The 16,304-nt window shown below is 48.0% G+C and overlaps 2 protein-coding genes and 1 non-coding gene across 4 annotated transcripts in view; all 3 read left to right on the top strand.

Moving 5' to 3' along the window:
• The window catches only part of RTF2 (replication termination factor 2), a 40,365-nt gene extending 30,926 nt beyond the window's left edge, over window positions 1–9,439 (top strand). The window contains exons 6-9 of one of the 2 annotated variants that reach the window (XM_060123848.1): window positions 4,760–4,873; window positions 7,733–7,787; window positions 7,895–7,990; window positions 8,809–9,439. In XM_060123848.1, coding sequence (XP_059979831.1) covers window positions 4,760–4,873; window positions 7,733–7,787; window positions 7,895–7,990; window positions 8,809–9,236 — 693 coding nt within the window. In that variant the 3' untranslated portion in view covers window positions 9,237–9,439. Of the gene's footprint in view, window positions 1–4,759; window positions 4,874–7,732; window positions 7,788–7,894; window positions 7,991–8,803 lie in introns of both variants that reach the window. The other variant, XM_060123849.1, reaches the window with a different exon arrangement.
• Window positions 9,440–11,824: 2,385 nt separating this feature from the next.
• Window positions 11,825–13,269, top strand: FAM209A (family with sequence similarity 209 member A). Its single transcript, XM_060124466.1, has 2 exons — window positions 11,825–12,073; window positions 13,006–13,269. Exons 1-2 carry the CDS (start codon window positions 11,825–11,827, stop codon window positions 13,267–13,269), a joined length of 513 nt encoding a protein of 170 aa, XP_059980449.1.
• Window positions 13,270–16,027: 2,758 nt separating this feature from the next.
• TRNAE-UUC (transfer RNA glutamic acid (anticodon UUC)) lies at window positions 16,028–16,100 on the top strand. Its single transcript has one exon. It is a non-coding gene; the product is annotated as a tRNA-Glu (tRNA).
• The last annotated feature ends 204 nt before the right edge of the window (window positions 16,101–16,304 follow it).

Genomic DNA, 16,304 nt, shown 5'->3' with positions numbered 1-16,304 from the left:
GAAACAGGTCCATGCAGCCTTTTAGTGGGGAGACCCTGTATATGTTTGCATGGAGTTGTTCACATTCTGTGAGTTGAGAGACTAATTTTATCAGACAAGAGTCAGGAAAGGAAAGGCCACCCTGTCAGCTGCTGAAGTGTTGCTCCAACTCTGCCCCAACCCCGAGGGCTTGTTTTAAATTGTCCTGTGAGTGCTGCTGAACTGGCCTGGCAGGTCCGTCCCTGGGGGAAGAGGATTGGTGCTGGATTTCACCTGGACCTCACATGCTTAACCTGGAAAAAAGCAGTGGAAGAACCTGAGAAAATGATGCGGAGAGTTGCCTGTGTGCAGCTTTGTACTCCCATAGCTCTAAGGGAGACACAGAGTAAAACCAGCCATGCTGAACGGAGTGTTGTAATAAATGGACCAAAAAACAGGCTTAATGTATCAGCTTCTTTTATTTTTTTTAATTTATTTATTTTATTTATTTATTTTTGGCTGCATTGGGTCTTCGTTGCTGCACGCGGGCTTTCTCTAGTTTCAGTGAGCGGGGCCTACTCTTCGTTGCGGTGCGCAGGCCTCTCATTGCGGTGGCTTCTCTTGTTGCGGAGCACGGGCTCTAGGCATGCGGGCTTCAGTAGTTGTGGCTCACAGGCTCTGGAGCGCAGGCTCAGTAGTTGTGGCGCACGGGCTTAGTTGCTCCGCGGCATGTGGGATCTTCCCAGACCAGGGCTCAAGCCTGTGTCCCTTGCACTGGCATGCGGATTCTTAACCACTGCGCCGCCAGGGAAGCCCTGCATCAGCTCCTTATACTGATGTGATTCAACTAAAATTTTTGAAAGATGAAAATCCTGATAAATAAAACAGACATAGAGCGTAAACATGTAAATTACGAAAGAGGCGCTGTGAATACAGTGGGGTGTTTTATGTTTCTTAAAGCCAAAAAGGAGCTGTCTTCTTCTGCTTTTTAGGTTAGCATAAGTTTTTTTTCTCCTTCCTTTATGTGGTGTGATGGGCATTCTCACATGTTGTAAGGAGTGTGAAGTTCATGACCTTCTACAGGAGCTATTTGGCTTTAAAATTTCACTCCCTTTCATCCTGGTTTGAAATATTTCTTTAGGTCATGTTCTCATTCCTTCATTCAGCAATTATTTACTGAACATCCCTGTGTGCAGGACCCTGGGCTTAAGACTCAGCTACAGCCATGAAAGATAAAGACAAAACCTTCCCATTTGGAGCTTACAGTGTGACAGAGGGAAGCCCTGTTTTAAAAGTCAATACACACATACAGGCATACGTTCATTTATCATAAGCCATGAATACAGGAAACAGGGTTCTGTGATAGAGAACAAGCAAGTCTTAGAAGTGGAATTTGGGGGTCAAAGATGCATGTAATCAGTTGTTCATCACAATTATTATTTGTAGGAACAAAGATTGAGAAACCACTATTCCACTTGTTTGTGATATAAATATACAGACATAGTAGCATATTACTCTTGATTCTGTTTCCTTCAGCACTTTCCTACTGGCCTTTTTTTTTTCAATATTTAAAAAAAATTAACATCCAGAGGTCATGTAAATATACAACGTCTAGTCTGCTTTTCTATTTAACATATACTGAGCATATGCTGTGTTGTCGAAAACTCTTAACATAACTGTATACGCTTCCTTTTTAGGAATGTATTATGATTTATTTAGCCATTTCCCACCTTTTTTGGACATCTGAGGTACAAGTCATAAAAGGAAGCAAAACTGAAAATGAATATGTGATTTCACCTGTACGGGAACAGTACACATAGAAAAATGGGAAATCCAGGTGTTTTCTACTTTGTGTACCTATTACTTTTATAAGCAAAGAGAGGGTCAGTCCCTTTGGGCCGCTGGCCTTTGCAGCAGCCCCACTCCCTTTCTAAAGCCCCCCCGCCCTTTAGTCCACGGAGGAGAGCCCCTGTCTGGCAGCTGACATCGTGGCAGAAACCTGCTTCCTGCCCTGGTTTTACTCGCCTCCAGGGATGGGCTGCTCCACGCAGGGCCCTGGGTTCCAGCAGAAGCCTGGTGAGGTCAGGCATGACCCCAGAACAGGTGCTGGGCCCGTAGCTGGAGGGAGGGCCACGTGCTGCCGTCCCCAGGGGCTGCCCGCTCAGGTCCAGGCAGCTGAGTCCTTGAGGGGTGGGTTTGGTATTAGTGGATTTTTTGAATTTTGGAGACAAAGAGCAAAATATCTCAAGTTTTAACGTGCAAGGTTCCCGGCTCAGTGTTGTTACTAGCAGCTGATTCAACTCTAGGACTACAACTCGGGTACAACACACCACAGCTGTAGGCAGGACAGGGCCCACCGTCACACGTAGACAACTAAACAATCGTGTGCAGGGAAGGAGGCTGCGGACCATTGGCACGATCAGTCAGACCCGGGCAGCAAGAGTGGTGGAAAGAGGCGCAGAAAGCCCGCGGGGGAGGAGGGTGAGGGCTGTGACAGGGCAGGGGAGCAGATACGCTAAGGAGGGTTATTGACGCCAGAGCCCCAGCCCCAAGCCCCACCGGGCCTTATCTACCACCTGATTCTGTTCCTGCAGATCCTTTTTCCTTCTTTCTCCAAGGAGGACAGCCCCCAGGGGAAGGCTCTGCCCCAGTCTCCCACAGCCCGGGGCTTCCCAGGTGGCCTTCCCCTGCAGAGGGGCTGTTCCCCTCCCCTGGCCTCCTGGCATCTCTGTTCTCCAGAGGCAGCCCTGGCCAGACGCCATACCAGACGCCCCCTGTCTGTGCACAGAGCTCCTCTCTGGCACCAGCCTCAGGCTTTGTGGGTCTTTACCACCTTAGAAAAAGAGCCGACTTTGACCTAGAGCTGTGGGTTTTGGACACAGAACCACAATAAATAACCCCAGCTAAGGCAGCGGCCAAGGAGAGTCAGCAGACGGTGACCGGCTCCTCTGTGTGTTAAGAGGTGCTGGGAAAGCTGTGGCAACTTTTAAGAAAAAGAGCAGTTGCGTGGCTTTTCTTGTGCTGAGAATGTTTTCTATGAGAGAGATACTGGGCGTGGACTCGGCATACGGCCGTCCTCACCGCCCAGGTTTGTCCAGTGATCCAGCAGGGCTGTGTAGCCCTCAGATGGTAAGGGGCAGAGACCCAGGCAGAGTCTAGAGAAATCCATGTGAGGCTTCCTTATGCTTTCTCCCTTCCACGAGGGGGCACAACTCCCAGCGAGGAAAATGCAGCAGCGCGTACTGTCATCCCTCCCTGTCGGTTGGGGGGCTGGGGGGATTGGCCCAGGACTCCCGCATATACTGAAATCCGCACATGCTCAAGCCCCTTATATAAAGTGGTGTAGCGTTTGCGTATAACCGACACCCATCTTCCCGTTTACTTTAAGTCATCTTCAAGTTACTTATAATACCTAATATAATGTAAATTCTATGTAAATAGTTGTAAATACAGTGTAAATGTTACGTAAATAGTTGCTGGTCTGTGTAAATAGTTGCCAGGACGTGCACTGGTACTTGGCAGCTATTTATATAGTATTCAAGTGTTGCTTTTTGGAACTTTCTGGAAAATATTTTCTTCCCAAATATTTTCTGTCTGAAGTTGGTTGAATCCATGGATGAGGAACTCAGGTTATGCGATGCTTCAGCCTAGGGAAGCTAGTTAGAGACACGATGCTGAGGGCTGGAACTTGGAGTTCCATCCGTGTTAGGAAAATGCAAAACTGGTGATGGTTGAGTGTTCAGTGCCCAGCTCTGGGCTCCATTCCCTACGGCGTTACCCTTAATTCTTGCCTCAACCCGATCATGCTGGGAGTTCAGTTTATCCCCATTTAACAGATGTGGTAACTGAGGCCAAGGTCTAGGCAGAGGGACTCTAGAGAACCCACAGGAAGAGGGAAACAAACCCACGAAATGGATGCTGGCCCAAACACTGTCCTCAGCAGTGCTGGCTCCCCAGGGAGCAATTGAAAATGCAGATCCCCTGTGGGCATGACAGTGGGCAGCTGCAGCCCAGGAAAGAGCCGAAATGCAGGCTGTGCCTCTGGAATGGTCCTTCCCCTTTCCTGCTGGGATTTAGTCCATTTACCCTAATTGGCCAACTTCCTAAACTCTAGAACAGTGGTTCTCAAAGCCTGGTTCCCACACAGGCAGCATCTGCATGACCTAAGAAAACATTAGAAATGCAAATTATCGGGTCCCACCCTAGAACTCCTGAATCAGAAACTGGCGTGGGTCTCAGGGATCTCCCTGGAGATGCTGATGTAAGGTCAAGGTTGCAAACCTCTGTCTGGCATGTGAGATCCCCCGGCCTCTTGCTTTTAGCCTTGGCTCAGCTGTGTGTGAGTCTCACAGGCTCTTATTAAGTCAGTCCTCATGAGACGAGCCAGCAGTAGGTGCTCAATAAGTATTGCTAATGATCCCTTAAACAGACATTTCCTAAACGTCCACCCTGTGCTTGGGTCTTTGCATGGGGCCCCTGGAGGTCGGGTCCACTGGGGAGGCCTGTAAGCTAAGAAGCCCAACACAATTAGGAAGTGGGAGGAACCCTGCAGAAATCCAAGTTCCTAGACACCAGCCAGGGCCAGTCTGGCAGGCAGGCCTGCTATGCTACCCTGTACACAGAAACTTTCCCAAGCAGGGCTCGGGGTCAAAAACTGGCCAAGCCAAGGTGCAGGCGGGGAAACAACAGGAATTTCCCAAGAGCTTGAGGACCCGTGGTTGGGCTAAGAGTGAGGGCCTGAGGGTAGCTGCTTTCCACGTGGTGACGGAATCTGTCGTCTTCTCTCTTTCGTCCTCTTCAGTGTGGGGCTGCCTTCCAGGAGGACGACGTCATCGTGCTCAATGGCACCAAGGAGGACGTGGAAACGCTGAAGAGAAGGATGGAGGGGAGGAGGCTGCGATCCAAGCTGGGAAAGGTACCGGAGTCCTAGGCTCAGTTCCTCACCTTCCCGAGTCTGGGCGCAAGTCAAGTCTGCAGGTTCTGCTCCAGAGCCTGTCGCAAACCCGCCAGGTGTGCTGCTGGTGCTGGTTCGGGGTTCACTGCGATCAAGGTGTTTTTTATGACCAGGCGGGCCTGGGCTCTGGAAGATTCCAGGCGGCCTTGCTGGGTCGAGCTCAGTGGTCTGCCCTGCGCTCGGCTGCCTCATCGGTGAAGGGGGGTGGGGGTTCACGCCACCTGCGGGGGGCGGGTGTGGGCAGGAGGGTAGAAAAGCTCAGGCCTGTGAAGTGCGTCCGGAGGGCAAGGCGGCCACCACGATTGCTGCGCGGGCACTGCGTGTAAGAGGCTTGGTGTCACACCTTGTAAAACTGAGGAGTGAAAGACACCACCCCCAGCACCTCTGCAGAGCCTGTGCGGCCCAGGTTTGAACGTCCTAGAGATCTGGGGGGAGCCCGGGGCCTGTGCTTCCCACCCACTCCTGGGAGTGCAGATGCAGATGCGCACACGCATGCAGCCACACACACACGCATGCAGACACACATGCACACGCGTGCATGCACACACACACACACACACACACACATGCAGACACACACACACGCACACCCCCTCCCTGCACTCCCTGGAGCGAGGAGACAAGCAGCCTTCCCCCCGTGGAAGCCGCTGCCTGGCCGTCCCGAGCCTCCCCTGGCCGCGGTCTTGAGTGGCGCCCCGGCGATGCTTGCTGATGCCCGGCGCTCTGGGTCGGGGGTGCTGGGGTGAAGGCTTTGCTTTGCGCCCCAGGTTTAGAACCACCTTCCATAAGCAGTGGAATCCGTGCTTAAAGATCTGATGTGATGAGCAGGCTCAAAACAGTTGATCAGCTAAGAAATCGTCCAACGTGTCATTGATTCTGGACCCAGTAGCAAATTTTGTTGTTTCTTGAGTACTTACAGATGATAGCCATGGTCTTTTTTTCTTTCTTTAAAAAAAAAAAAAGATTCAGGGTAAATGTGGGAGAAACTTCATGCCATCAGAACTAAGGCAAAAGAATGCCTAAAGTATTAGAAAATTAGTTTCAGTGTCCTGAGGACATAAAGTTGTGAAGAGAAATAGCCTGCCTGGTTCTGTGCTACTGGCTGCATTTACCAGTGATGTAATGATTAAAGATTTTTCAGCTTTTTCATTCTTTAAAATGATAATAGAGGAAAGTGCAAGACCGTATCACCCTGGAATAATATATAATTCATGGTCGTGAGGCTTTAAAAAGCTGAGAATATGATAGCAGTATCGTTATTGTGCATGGGCCCAGAATTCTCAGAGCCAAACCACTGGCATTTCCTCCTTTGATAGCTTCACTTAGGTGGAAAATAGATAATGTGTGTGGATGGTTCTGTAGTACAAGGAATTGTGCCCAGCTTTTGTGATCAAATACCAGTAGAAGTGCTCCGTGAAGCGGTCTTGTACAAGGTTATTGCAATATTCATGAGAAAGAAAGAGACGCTCTGTCATTTAAAGGGGCGAGTTCGGGTTTAGAAGCGAATAGAAGTTTGAGGTATTTTTGAGGACATTTACCAACTTGTTCTTTGTTGCTACTATTGATCAAGTTCAGTTTTTAAGAAGCACAAAAGGGAAAAATTGTATTTTAATGGAAGCTCCTAGAGACATTGGTATGGTCATTAGCCTTCTTCTTACTTTAGTGAGCTGTCTCCTCTGTCCCAGGCTTCCTGCCAAGTTGTTCAAAGCCCGGTGGAACTAACACACCCCTCTCCGGAGGCAGGATACTTCCCAGACCTTCTGGGAATGCTTCCTAGAGACGGCTACCAGGAAACCAAAATATTTCCCCAGTATACCCGCAGCTGGAGACAGGGCATAGCATTTCCTGTCTAAGGCCTCATTGCTCGTGCTTTTCAGATAACCTCAGCTCTGAATGGAGGGCTTAGAAATAAGCAGCTTTCTGCATTTTTTTTTTTGAAGGATGACGTGTTACCCTCACAAATGTAAATGCATGTCTTGCATGTGTGAAATGAACAGGATGTGTTTATGTTTTATGCAAGTGTTACAGATCACGTAGCATATACATATTACAGGTTCAGGGCCACTGCCTGAGCCAGGTCTTTGATGTTTTCTAGTGATGGGAGCCTTCAGAAACGTTTAGGCTGCGTATCTTTAATGCCACCTTTTGGATGCTTAGGAAAACGGCATGTTTAAAGTAAATTCTCTGAGTGAACGTAAGTCCTGTTTGTCCTTTCTGTGATTGAATCAGCTGTGTGGTTTTAGAACGGTTTGTTGCATTCCTTAAATTTTTGCTGACCAGTTTAACGATTATGAGCGACAGAATTCTGACAGAAGTGATCCAGAGCTGAGGAGAATTGGCTCAAGTGTTCCTTAGTACAGGCCTCAAGCCCTTATAGTTAAATACACAAGTGTCAGAGCAGTTGGACAACTTTGAAGAAGTCTTCCTGGAAAGGTTGAGATTCGGTACTGGCTGGACTTATGTTATCATCCAGGTAACTGCTCTTTTGGGTGCAGTCGTCACCATTAACACTGACTGTTACCACTGAAACCTGTCCTCCGCATTTAGATTTTTTGAGGATGTGGTTTTGGAATGTAACTATACAGCTGAGCAGATCTCTGCGGATGTATGTCATGTGAGGCCAGAGTGCACAACTGGAAACACGTGGGGAGGCCGAGGTTTAGGGCAGAGGATCAGAGTCCTCTTCAGCGGGAGGCCTGCCCTGAGTGACCCGTGTTGGCCTCTCACTGGGCTCCCGGACTGGCGGGAGCCACACTGACACCGAAATCAGTGCATCTGAGCACGTGTCCGCCCCTCCCCCCACCCCCTTTCTTTTCACAGAAAACAAAGAAACCCAAGGTGGCAGAGTCTCTCTCAAAATCAGATGTCAGTGAAGGTAAGATGCTCAAAGAGGTCCTTATCTTAGCAATAATAAGGCCATAGGCCTGTTTCCTAAGTAAGTTCCTGATGTTGTTTTGTTTTGCTTACTTTGTTCTTTCACAGAAGCCCCAGGACCATCAAAAATGAAGACAGGGAAGCCCGAAGAAACCAGCCTTGATTCTCAAGAGAAGAAAACCACCTTGCCTCCCAGAAGTGCAGGTGGGTCCTACTGAGATGGCAGTGGGCCACTTAGACAGCTGGGAACCTGCGTGGGTGCGTCACGGTTTTGCTGGCGCGAATTCGAGAACTCAAGCTCGTCCTAATGGTGTCTCTGAATAGTTCACTGAGCTCTCTTGGCGGGTAACTAAGAAACAGTTGATTCACCTTAGAGCAGGAGCCCTCTCGGGACAGAAGGGGTGCGGGCACAAATGCCAGTTTTCCTGTGGAGTCTGCACTTGGTGCCAGGCTAACAAGGGGTGCCGAGGCCTGACTCAGGCGTTCCCTAATTTAAGGCTGGGGCTCGCTGTGCACCACGTGTGCACTCGAGCCGGCCTTCCTCCACCTGCTCTTGACCGAGAGCCGTTCCATTTGGTGCATAGTCCAGAATTTAGTGCCTTTCCCTGGAAACTCACTACCTTTAGCAAAGAAAATAGTATTTCACAAAGAAGAAAAGCACAGATTGAAGAGGTAAATAAAGGAGTGTGTAATCCTGTGGTGTAATCGCCCTCCAGAGTGTTCATGGGTTCCAGTACCCCGACACACACCTCAGCCACCTGGCCTCGGGATCTGATGTACGTCATCCCCAGAGCTGGAACCAGTGCCGAGAATATATAGCAAGTCGTGATGAGTGTGATTTTAAATACAGTAGCTTCATTTGTTTTTAGGACTTGGCGATTGAGATAACGTATTTCAACATTCATCCCCAGAAAGCAGGAGGGAAATTCCTGGGATTAATGAACTTTTGAGGATGTGACATCTGGAATAATCTGTAGTCCCAGCTTTAAAGTTTTGGGCTTTTCATTTTTCCAGCAGCACAGGGGAGCTCTTCCGGAAAAGCCGGGAAGCCTCCGTGTGGAGCCATGAAGAGGTCCATCGCCGACAGCGGAGAGTCAGAAGCTTACAAGTCCCTTTTCACGACCCACAGCTCCGCCAAGCGCTCCAAGGAGGAATCGGCCCACTGGGTCACCCACACATCCTACTGCTTCTGAGGCCCAGGGCGCGGCCTCAGCGCACCCCACAGCTCGGAGCCGGCGTGGCAGGGCAAGACGGGGGCTCGGTGACCCTGCCGGCCCCACCCCGTCACCCTCTCCACTCACCTCCCCCAGTGCGCGTGGACCCGCCCACGGCCGAAAGCACGCTGGCCGCACTATTTATGCTTAAAATAATTAAAGATGCCAGATTCCTCACGGGTATGTGGTTGGCTCATTTTGACTCAGACTCTTATGGTTTTGCTCGCGGTGGTTAATTAATTAAACAAGCCAAGTGAAACCGAACTTGAGGAAGGGCGAGTTTGAAGTGCGTTCCGCCTGCAGGGCTGTGGGCTGTAGGAGGGGTCGTCTCGGCGCCAGGGAGGGGACTGAGGGGGCTTCCTTGCTGATCGCCTTGATGAGAGAGGAGGTTTAGTTGGCACCCGATGATTTCGTACGAAAATAAAGTAAGTCTAAAGTCTGCTCTTGTTCTCATCTCTGTATTTTTCTCCTTTCTTCCCCGAATGTTGAGTAAGAAAATTGCAGCCATTGCACTGATAGCGATTGTAGTTCTATGACATCATGTCAATTCCACTTTCTCTCTCAGAAGATTATAAAAGGGGGAAACTGCATAAAATTGGTGTATCTTATCCATAAAGTGTATTGAAGTGAATAATTAATGAAATTCTCCTATGAGACTAAGAATCAGGAACATCCAGGTTCAACACTGCCTTTCTGGAGACAATTGTATCATTCAGATGGTTCTTTATACCAGATCCAGGGCCCTGGTTTCCATGAAAAAGCAGGCAAAGGAGCTGGGGGAGGAAGGTCGGAGGCGGGAGGGAGCAGCCTCAGCGGGAGGATTCTGGGGAGGGGGTGGAGAGCCGAGCGCAGCCTGCTCCATCCCGGGTCCTGTGCCTCAGCGGGGTGGGAAGTTGGACCTGAGGACGTGTTGACATTGTGAATATAGAGGAGTTTTATCAGAATGACACTAACATCAGTGAATTTCTGTTGTGGACTTTTCCGGAACAAACCTGAAAATTATCTATTTTCTTTCTCAGATCAGCATTTATATACCTTTACATACAGATAAGTCTGGTTATAATAGCCGTGCCTATTTCCTAATCAATTCTTGGGCCTCGCGCCCCCGTAAGCCCTGCACAGATGCTCTTGGCAGGGAGCCCCACGTCCCCACCCCAAGCTGGGGGAGGATGTGCCCCAGGGCAGTCTGTGCCACTGGATCCCACTCTCCGTCTCTCCTCCTGGTTTCAAACCATCTCACAGAACTTAATCACTCAACACAGTTAGAGGCACAGGGGAGGCACCCAATGGACCCTTGGTTATATCCAGCAGAAGGCTTTATTCCCCAGGAATAAGTGTGAATCAGGTGACCCAGCGGAACAGGTACAAGCCCTGCGTTCCATTAGTCGGGACTTTTTGTTTCCTGTCATTTTTAGAAACTGATGGTTTCAAGTGCACTGGCTGTTGAGCCCTGGCTGTACTCCTGGCAGCGGCCTCTGTTGTCCTGCAGGCTGTGTCCCTCTCGCCTCAGAGTCTTCACACCTGCCTGGACGTCAGCCACTTCCCCATCTTACCCAGCCAGCTCCTGATCATCCCACGCGTTCCACCTGAATGTCTTTTTCAGGAAAGCCTTCCTACCTGAACCAGCCTAGAGCTGCCCCCTTGTGTTCTCTTAAAGCTCTCTGTTCTTATCACAAATGTTATTTTTTTCTTTTTTGGCCACACTGTGCAGCATGCAGGATCTTAGTTCCCCAACCGGGGGTTGAACCCGTGCCTTCTGTATTGGGAGCGTGCAGTCTTAACCACTGGACCACTAGGGAAGTCCCCCTATCACAACTTTTTTTTTTTTTTTTTTTTTTTTTGCGGTACGCGGGCCTCTCACTGTTGTGGCCTCTCCCATTGCGGAGCACAGGCTCCGGACGCGCAGGCTCAGCGGCCATGGCTCACGGGCCCAGCCACTCTGCGGCATGTGGGATCTTCCCGGACCGGGGCACGAACCCGTGTCCCCTGCATCGGCAGGCGGACTCTCAACCACTGCGCCACCAGGGAAGCCCAGCCTTATCACAATTTTAATGAAATAAATGATACTCTTAATTAACTCAGGCATTGCACACTCAGGTGAAGTCAATGAGCGTAACTGTGAGGCGATAGGGAGTGGTGGGGACTGTGGAGAAAACATGGCCACCTAGAGGGGCGGTTGCTACTCAACTCCAGCAGAGAGGGGCCCCCGTGTTACCAGATGGTCCATACTTTTCAAAGGAAACTTAGTTTCCTTTGAAATCTGGCCTTTTTAAATGAAGCCCTCCCCCCACCGACATTTAAATATTGGCAAATAATCATTTTCAGAAACAATGTAGGCCAAAATACATCAGTGGCTCCTAGTCTGTAGCCTCTGTTTTTTTGGTTGTTTTTTTTTTTTAGCCTCTGGTTTAATATCTTTCTTTCCCACTAGGCTCTCAGCTCCACAGGGACACATGCCTGGGCTGCTCTGCTCACCACAGCATCTGTAGTCAACAAATAGAAAAACAAAAATAGATGGACTCTCCCAGTAGAGCATGAGGGTCAGAAAGAACATAGTGGCAAGGAGATGGCCTTCTATCACTCCCCCGCCTCTCTTTTTATTGCCCTCTGGAAATTTCGCTATTTCCCTTTAAGCCCTACTCCCAGGCAACCCCTGCGAGCCTCTTTATCCTCTGCCCTGAAGTCATCACATTGGCCAGAGCTGGTTCTGGTTCAGGGCCTTTGTGACATCACCAACCGCCCAGCCCAGCCCTGGTTCCCAGTCTCCGGGTGCAAGGGCAGACCAACCCACCATGAGCCACTTTGTCCCCCATCTCTGCTCACCATGCGGACACTGAAATGGTTCTTGTTCTTTCCTCTGTGCCTCTCCTGCGGCTATGCCTTTACGTTTTCTTCTCTGAGAGATAAAGCCAGAGAACCCCAGGAGAAGGCGCCTTGCGGAGCGCGCTTTCGAATTCGGCAGAGTCTCCCAGAGCACGCCCAAGGCTGGCTTGGGAGCAAGTGGCTCTGGCCTTTCTTTGTTGTCGTGCTGTATATGATGCTAAAGTTTCGAGGAGTTAGTGAGACGGGTAAGGTAAGGATGGCTCCGTTTTTCACACCACGTTGATTCCACCGCAGAAAGCTTAGATTCAGAGGAACACGTACTCTGGTTGTTACAGGCAAGATGGTTAAGTACAACGAGTTTGAATACAGAGTACCTACTTCTGGTCCTGAGAAACGTTGGCTAACTCATTTCCCGACGTGTCCTTAGGGAGGATGGGAGATCTTAACTCACAGAGGTGGAGACTCATAGTTGAAGACCACCTTCTGTTTACTGGGCAACTAAAGCCTTGGCTCAATAGTTATCCTGTTAAATCAGATGTTTCAAATTGAGGATAGATTCAAGAACTTGGCGTGTTTCAGGTCAACATTAGTTATGGAGGCAGACTCACTGCCCCTGATTTTTAATTTCCCTAGCGTTTGAGTCATTACAAGTTGCTGAACTGAATGGAAATGGTATCATTTCCCTGGTAAAGGAAAAGACCTGTCGTAAAGCGTCAGAGGTGTAAAGAGGTAACAGCCTGTCCATAAAGTGGCTGAACAGCTCTGAGAAGAGGAAGGGAGAGAAATACGGCAGCATGTTCGCTCCTGGACAAACCCCCCGCTTCAGGATTCTGTGTCCAAACTGATGGGAGCAGGGGTTGGCAAACCTTTTCTGTAAAAGGCCAGATAGTTGATATTTTCAGCTGTGCAGCCCATTCAGTCTGTGTTGCAAGGACTCAACTCTGCTGTTTGAGCATGAAAGCAGCCGTAGACAGTATGCAAATGAACGAGCCTGGCTGTGTTCCAATAAGACTTTATTAACAAGAAAAGCTGGTGGGCCAGATTTGGCCATCGTTTGCCAATCCCTGGGCTAGATCAATGCTAGAGCCAACTTCTCTTAGGTGAGCCCAGCTCTCTTAGAATTGTGTCAAAACCAGCAACATCAGCAGTATTATTCACCCCGAATATCTTTCTTGACAGGAGCAGAAGAATCCTCCGGCCCTTCGAGGCTGTTCATTACGCTCTCCAACAAAGAAAAATCAAAATGCTTCCCCCAACGAAGACCATGCATTCAATATCCTAACCCAGCTCGAGATGGACCTTGTGAAATTCATGTCCAAGGTGCAGAATCTGAAAACCGCCATGGCAACAGGCAGTAACCTCAAGCTTCTCAACTCAGAGATGCCTGCAGCCCCACACAATAATATTACAATATATGAGATATGGGGAGAAGAAGACTCCGAGTGAGTGGATTTGTGTGTCAGAGTAGGAGAGAAAAATTTGAGTGTTTACAAACCGTAGGCAAACTAGTAAAACTATTCTGAAGAAAAAGAATTCTCGAATTTGGGGCCTTTTTCCTTTCTCTTTTTTTAACCTTGAAAAAAGTGTGAGACCAGTAGCCATAGCAGTTATTGTTTTGTTTAACTGTTGTTGTTTGTTTGTTTGTTTGTTTTTACATCTTTATTGGAGTATAATTGCTTTACAATGGTGTGTTAGTTTCTGCTTTATAACAAAGTGAATCAGTTATACATATACATATGTTCCCATATCTCTTCCCTCTTGCGTCTCCCTCCCTCCCACCCTCCCTATCCCACCCCTCCAGGCCGTCACAAAGCACCGAGCTGATCTCCCTGTGCTATGCAGCTGCTCCCCACTAGCTATCTATTTTACGTTTGGTAGTGTATATATGTCCATGCCACTCTCTCGCTTTGTCCCAGCTTACCCTTCCTCCTCCCCATATCTTCAAGTCCATTCTCTAGTAGGTCTGTGTCTTTATTCCTGTCTTACCCCTAGGTTCTTCATGACATTTTTTTTCCCTTAAATTCCATATACATGTGTTACCATACGGTATTTGTCTTTCTCTTTCTGACTTACTTCACTCTGTATGACAGACTCTAGGTCTATCTACCTCATTACAAATAGCTCAATTTCGGGCTTCCCTGGTGGTGCAGTGGTTGAGAGTCCGCCTGCCAATGCAGGGGACACGGGTTCGTGCCCCGGTCCGGGAAGATCCCACATGCCGCGGAGCGGCTGGGCCCATGAGCCATGGCCACTGAGCCTGCGCGTCCGGAGCCTGTGCTCCACAACGGGAGAGGCCACAACAGTGAGAGGCCCACGTACCGCAAAAAAAAAAAAAAAAACAAATAACTCATTTTCATTTCTTTTTATGGCTGATTAATATTCCATTGTATATATGTGCCACATCGTCTTTATCCATTCATCCGATGATGGGCACTTAGGTTGCTTCCATCTCCTGGCTATTGTAAATAGAGCTACAATGAACATTTTGGTACATGGCTCTTTTTGAATTATGGTTTTCTCAGGGTATATGCCCAGTAGTGGGATTCCTGGGTCGTATGGTAGTTCTACTTTTAGTTTTTTAAGGAACCTCCATACTGTTCTCCATAGTGGCTTTATCAATTTACATTCCCACCAACAGTGCAAGAGGGTTCCCTTTCCTCCACACCCTCTCCAGCATTTACAGCAGTTACTGTTTTGTTTTTGCCTTCCTCACTTCCTCTAGAGCTGAGGGTGGTGAGAAGTGCATGGACAGTGGCATTAGTGTAGGGTGACATTCTTGGCCACTGTGCCATGGCCCTTGTAGAATAAGGCTTTTGGGAAATTTGGGGTAAGATGCTGATATTATTTTCTTAATAACTATCTTTACAGTAGCTATTTTTGCAAAAGACAGAACCTTTTTTTATCTTTATGATTTATTATATTACAAAGGACAACTTTATAGGTTTTAAAATGAAATAAAATAAAAAATTATTGTTAGGAGGTGTGTGTGTCAAGGGGATGGTGGATTCTAGAATCATTTCATTTTCTTACCACCAGAAAAGTCATCTTATTCATTCTGTCTCATGGGTCCCATGCATTGACTTTTCTACTACAAAACTAACAGTTACATGTGTCTAAGTGGATTCAGAGAAATGGAGAATCAAACCATGTTTGAATGTAATTCAGATATAGATGAGCTAACCAGGGGTTCCCAAATTGGTCAATATGAATATTCTTCATAATACTTATTTAAAATATGGGTATTTGGGCATGTTTGTATGGCTAATGGAAACTACACTTACTCCAGGCTGTTCTGTTAGCTCATGACCTCTAATCTAGGCCAGCCTGGTAGTTTTAGAGACATGCAGGGACTTCCCTGGCAGTCCAGGGGTTAAGACTTCGCCTTCCAATGCAGGGGGTGTGGGTTTGATCCCTGGTCAGGGAGCTAAGATCCCACATGCGCCTAGTGGCAAAAAAACAAAACATAAAACAGAAGCAATATTGTAACAAATTCAATAAAGGCTTTAAAAAAAATGGTCCACATCAAAAAAAATCTTAAAAAAAAAAAAAGACCTGCAGGTGCAGGCCTGGGCAGAGACGTCAGCTATGCGAGACCATGGAAATTCCCTTATTTCCACTTCAGTCCAAATTAAAGTGGGCTTGACTCTCCATCACCTTCCTTCCCAGCCACAAAGAGTTCAAAGAGTTCATCCTCATCGTCGGAGCACAGTCCTCAGGGTCAGTCGCACATACGTGTTCGGGAAGAGACCTCAGATCAGAGCCGGCCATCTCTTCCCCTCTCTTAACTGTGACGCTACCTTTGAAAAGTGGTCCCTGAGCCCTTTACTTTTTGCCGAAACTTCAACTTCCAGGACGTGGAAAAACTGGAAGGAGCTGAGACGCCTCCTTTGTGCCTTCTGTTCTCTTTCTGGGTGTTTTCAAGCAAATGGGACTATGTGAGTTATTTTCACAGCACATTCTGAAGAAATGCAGATAAGGAAAAAAGACTTTGGTTTTAACCTGTGATGTCAACATGGGGCACATTTTAGATTAGAATAGAGATAATGTAAAGGTTGCCAAACCGTGGCTCATGGGCCAGATCAGCCCACGGCTGGTTTTTGTACAGCCCATGAGCTAATAATGGTGTTTATACTTTTATATGGTTGAAAAAAATCAAATGATGAATTGTATTTCATGACATGAAAATTACATGAAATTCGGGAATTCCCTGGTGGTCCAGTGGTTAGGACTCTGCACTTTCACTGCCGAGGGCCTGGGTTCGATCCCTGGTCAGGGAACTAAGATCGCAAGCCACGGGATGAGGCCAAAAAAAAAACCCGAAAAATTACATGAAATTCACATATCAGTGACCATAAATAAATTTTTATTGGAACACAGCTGTATCCATTTACATATTGCCTGTGGTTGCTTTTGTGCTCTGTGGCAGAGTTGAATTACTGCACAGAAACCATTTTGGCCCCAAAGCTGAAAATATTTACTAA

This window comes from Lagenorhynchus albirostris, chromosome 15, assembly GCF_949774975.1.
Source record: "Lagenorhynchus albirostris chromosome 15, mLagAlb1.1, whole genome shotgun sequence".
Taxonomy (NCBI): domain Eukaryota; kingdom Metazoa; phylum Chordata; class Mammalia; order Artiodactyla; family Delphinidae; genus Lagenorhynchus; species Lagenorhynchus albirostris.
The sequence above is the reverse complement of the archived record's forward strand: the minus strand, read 5'-3'. Positions and strand labels throughout refer to the sequence as shown.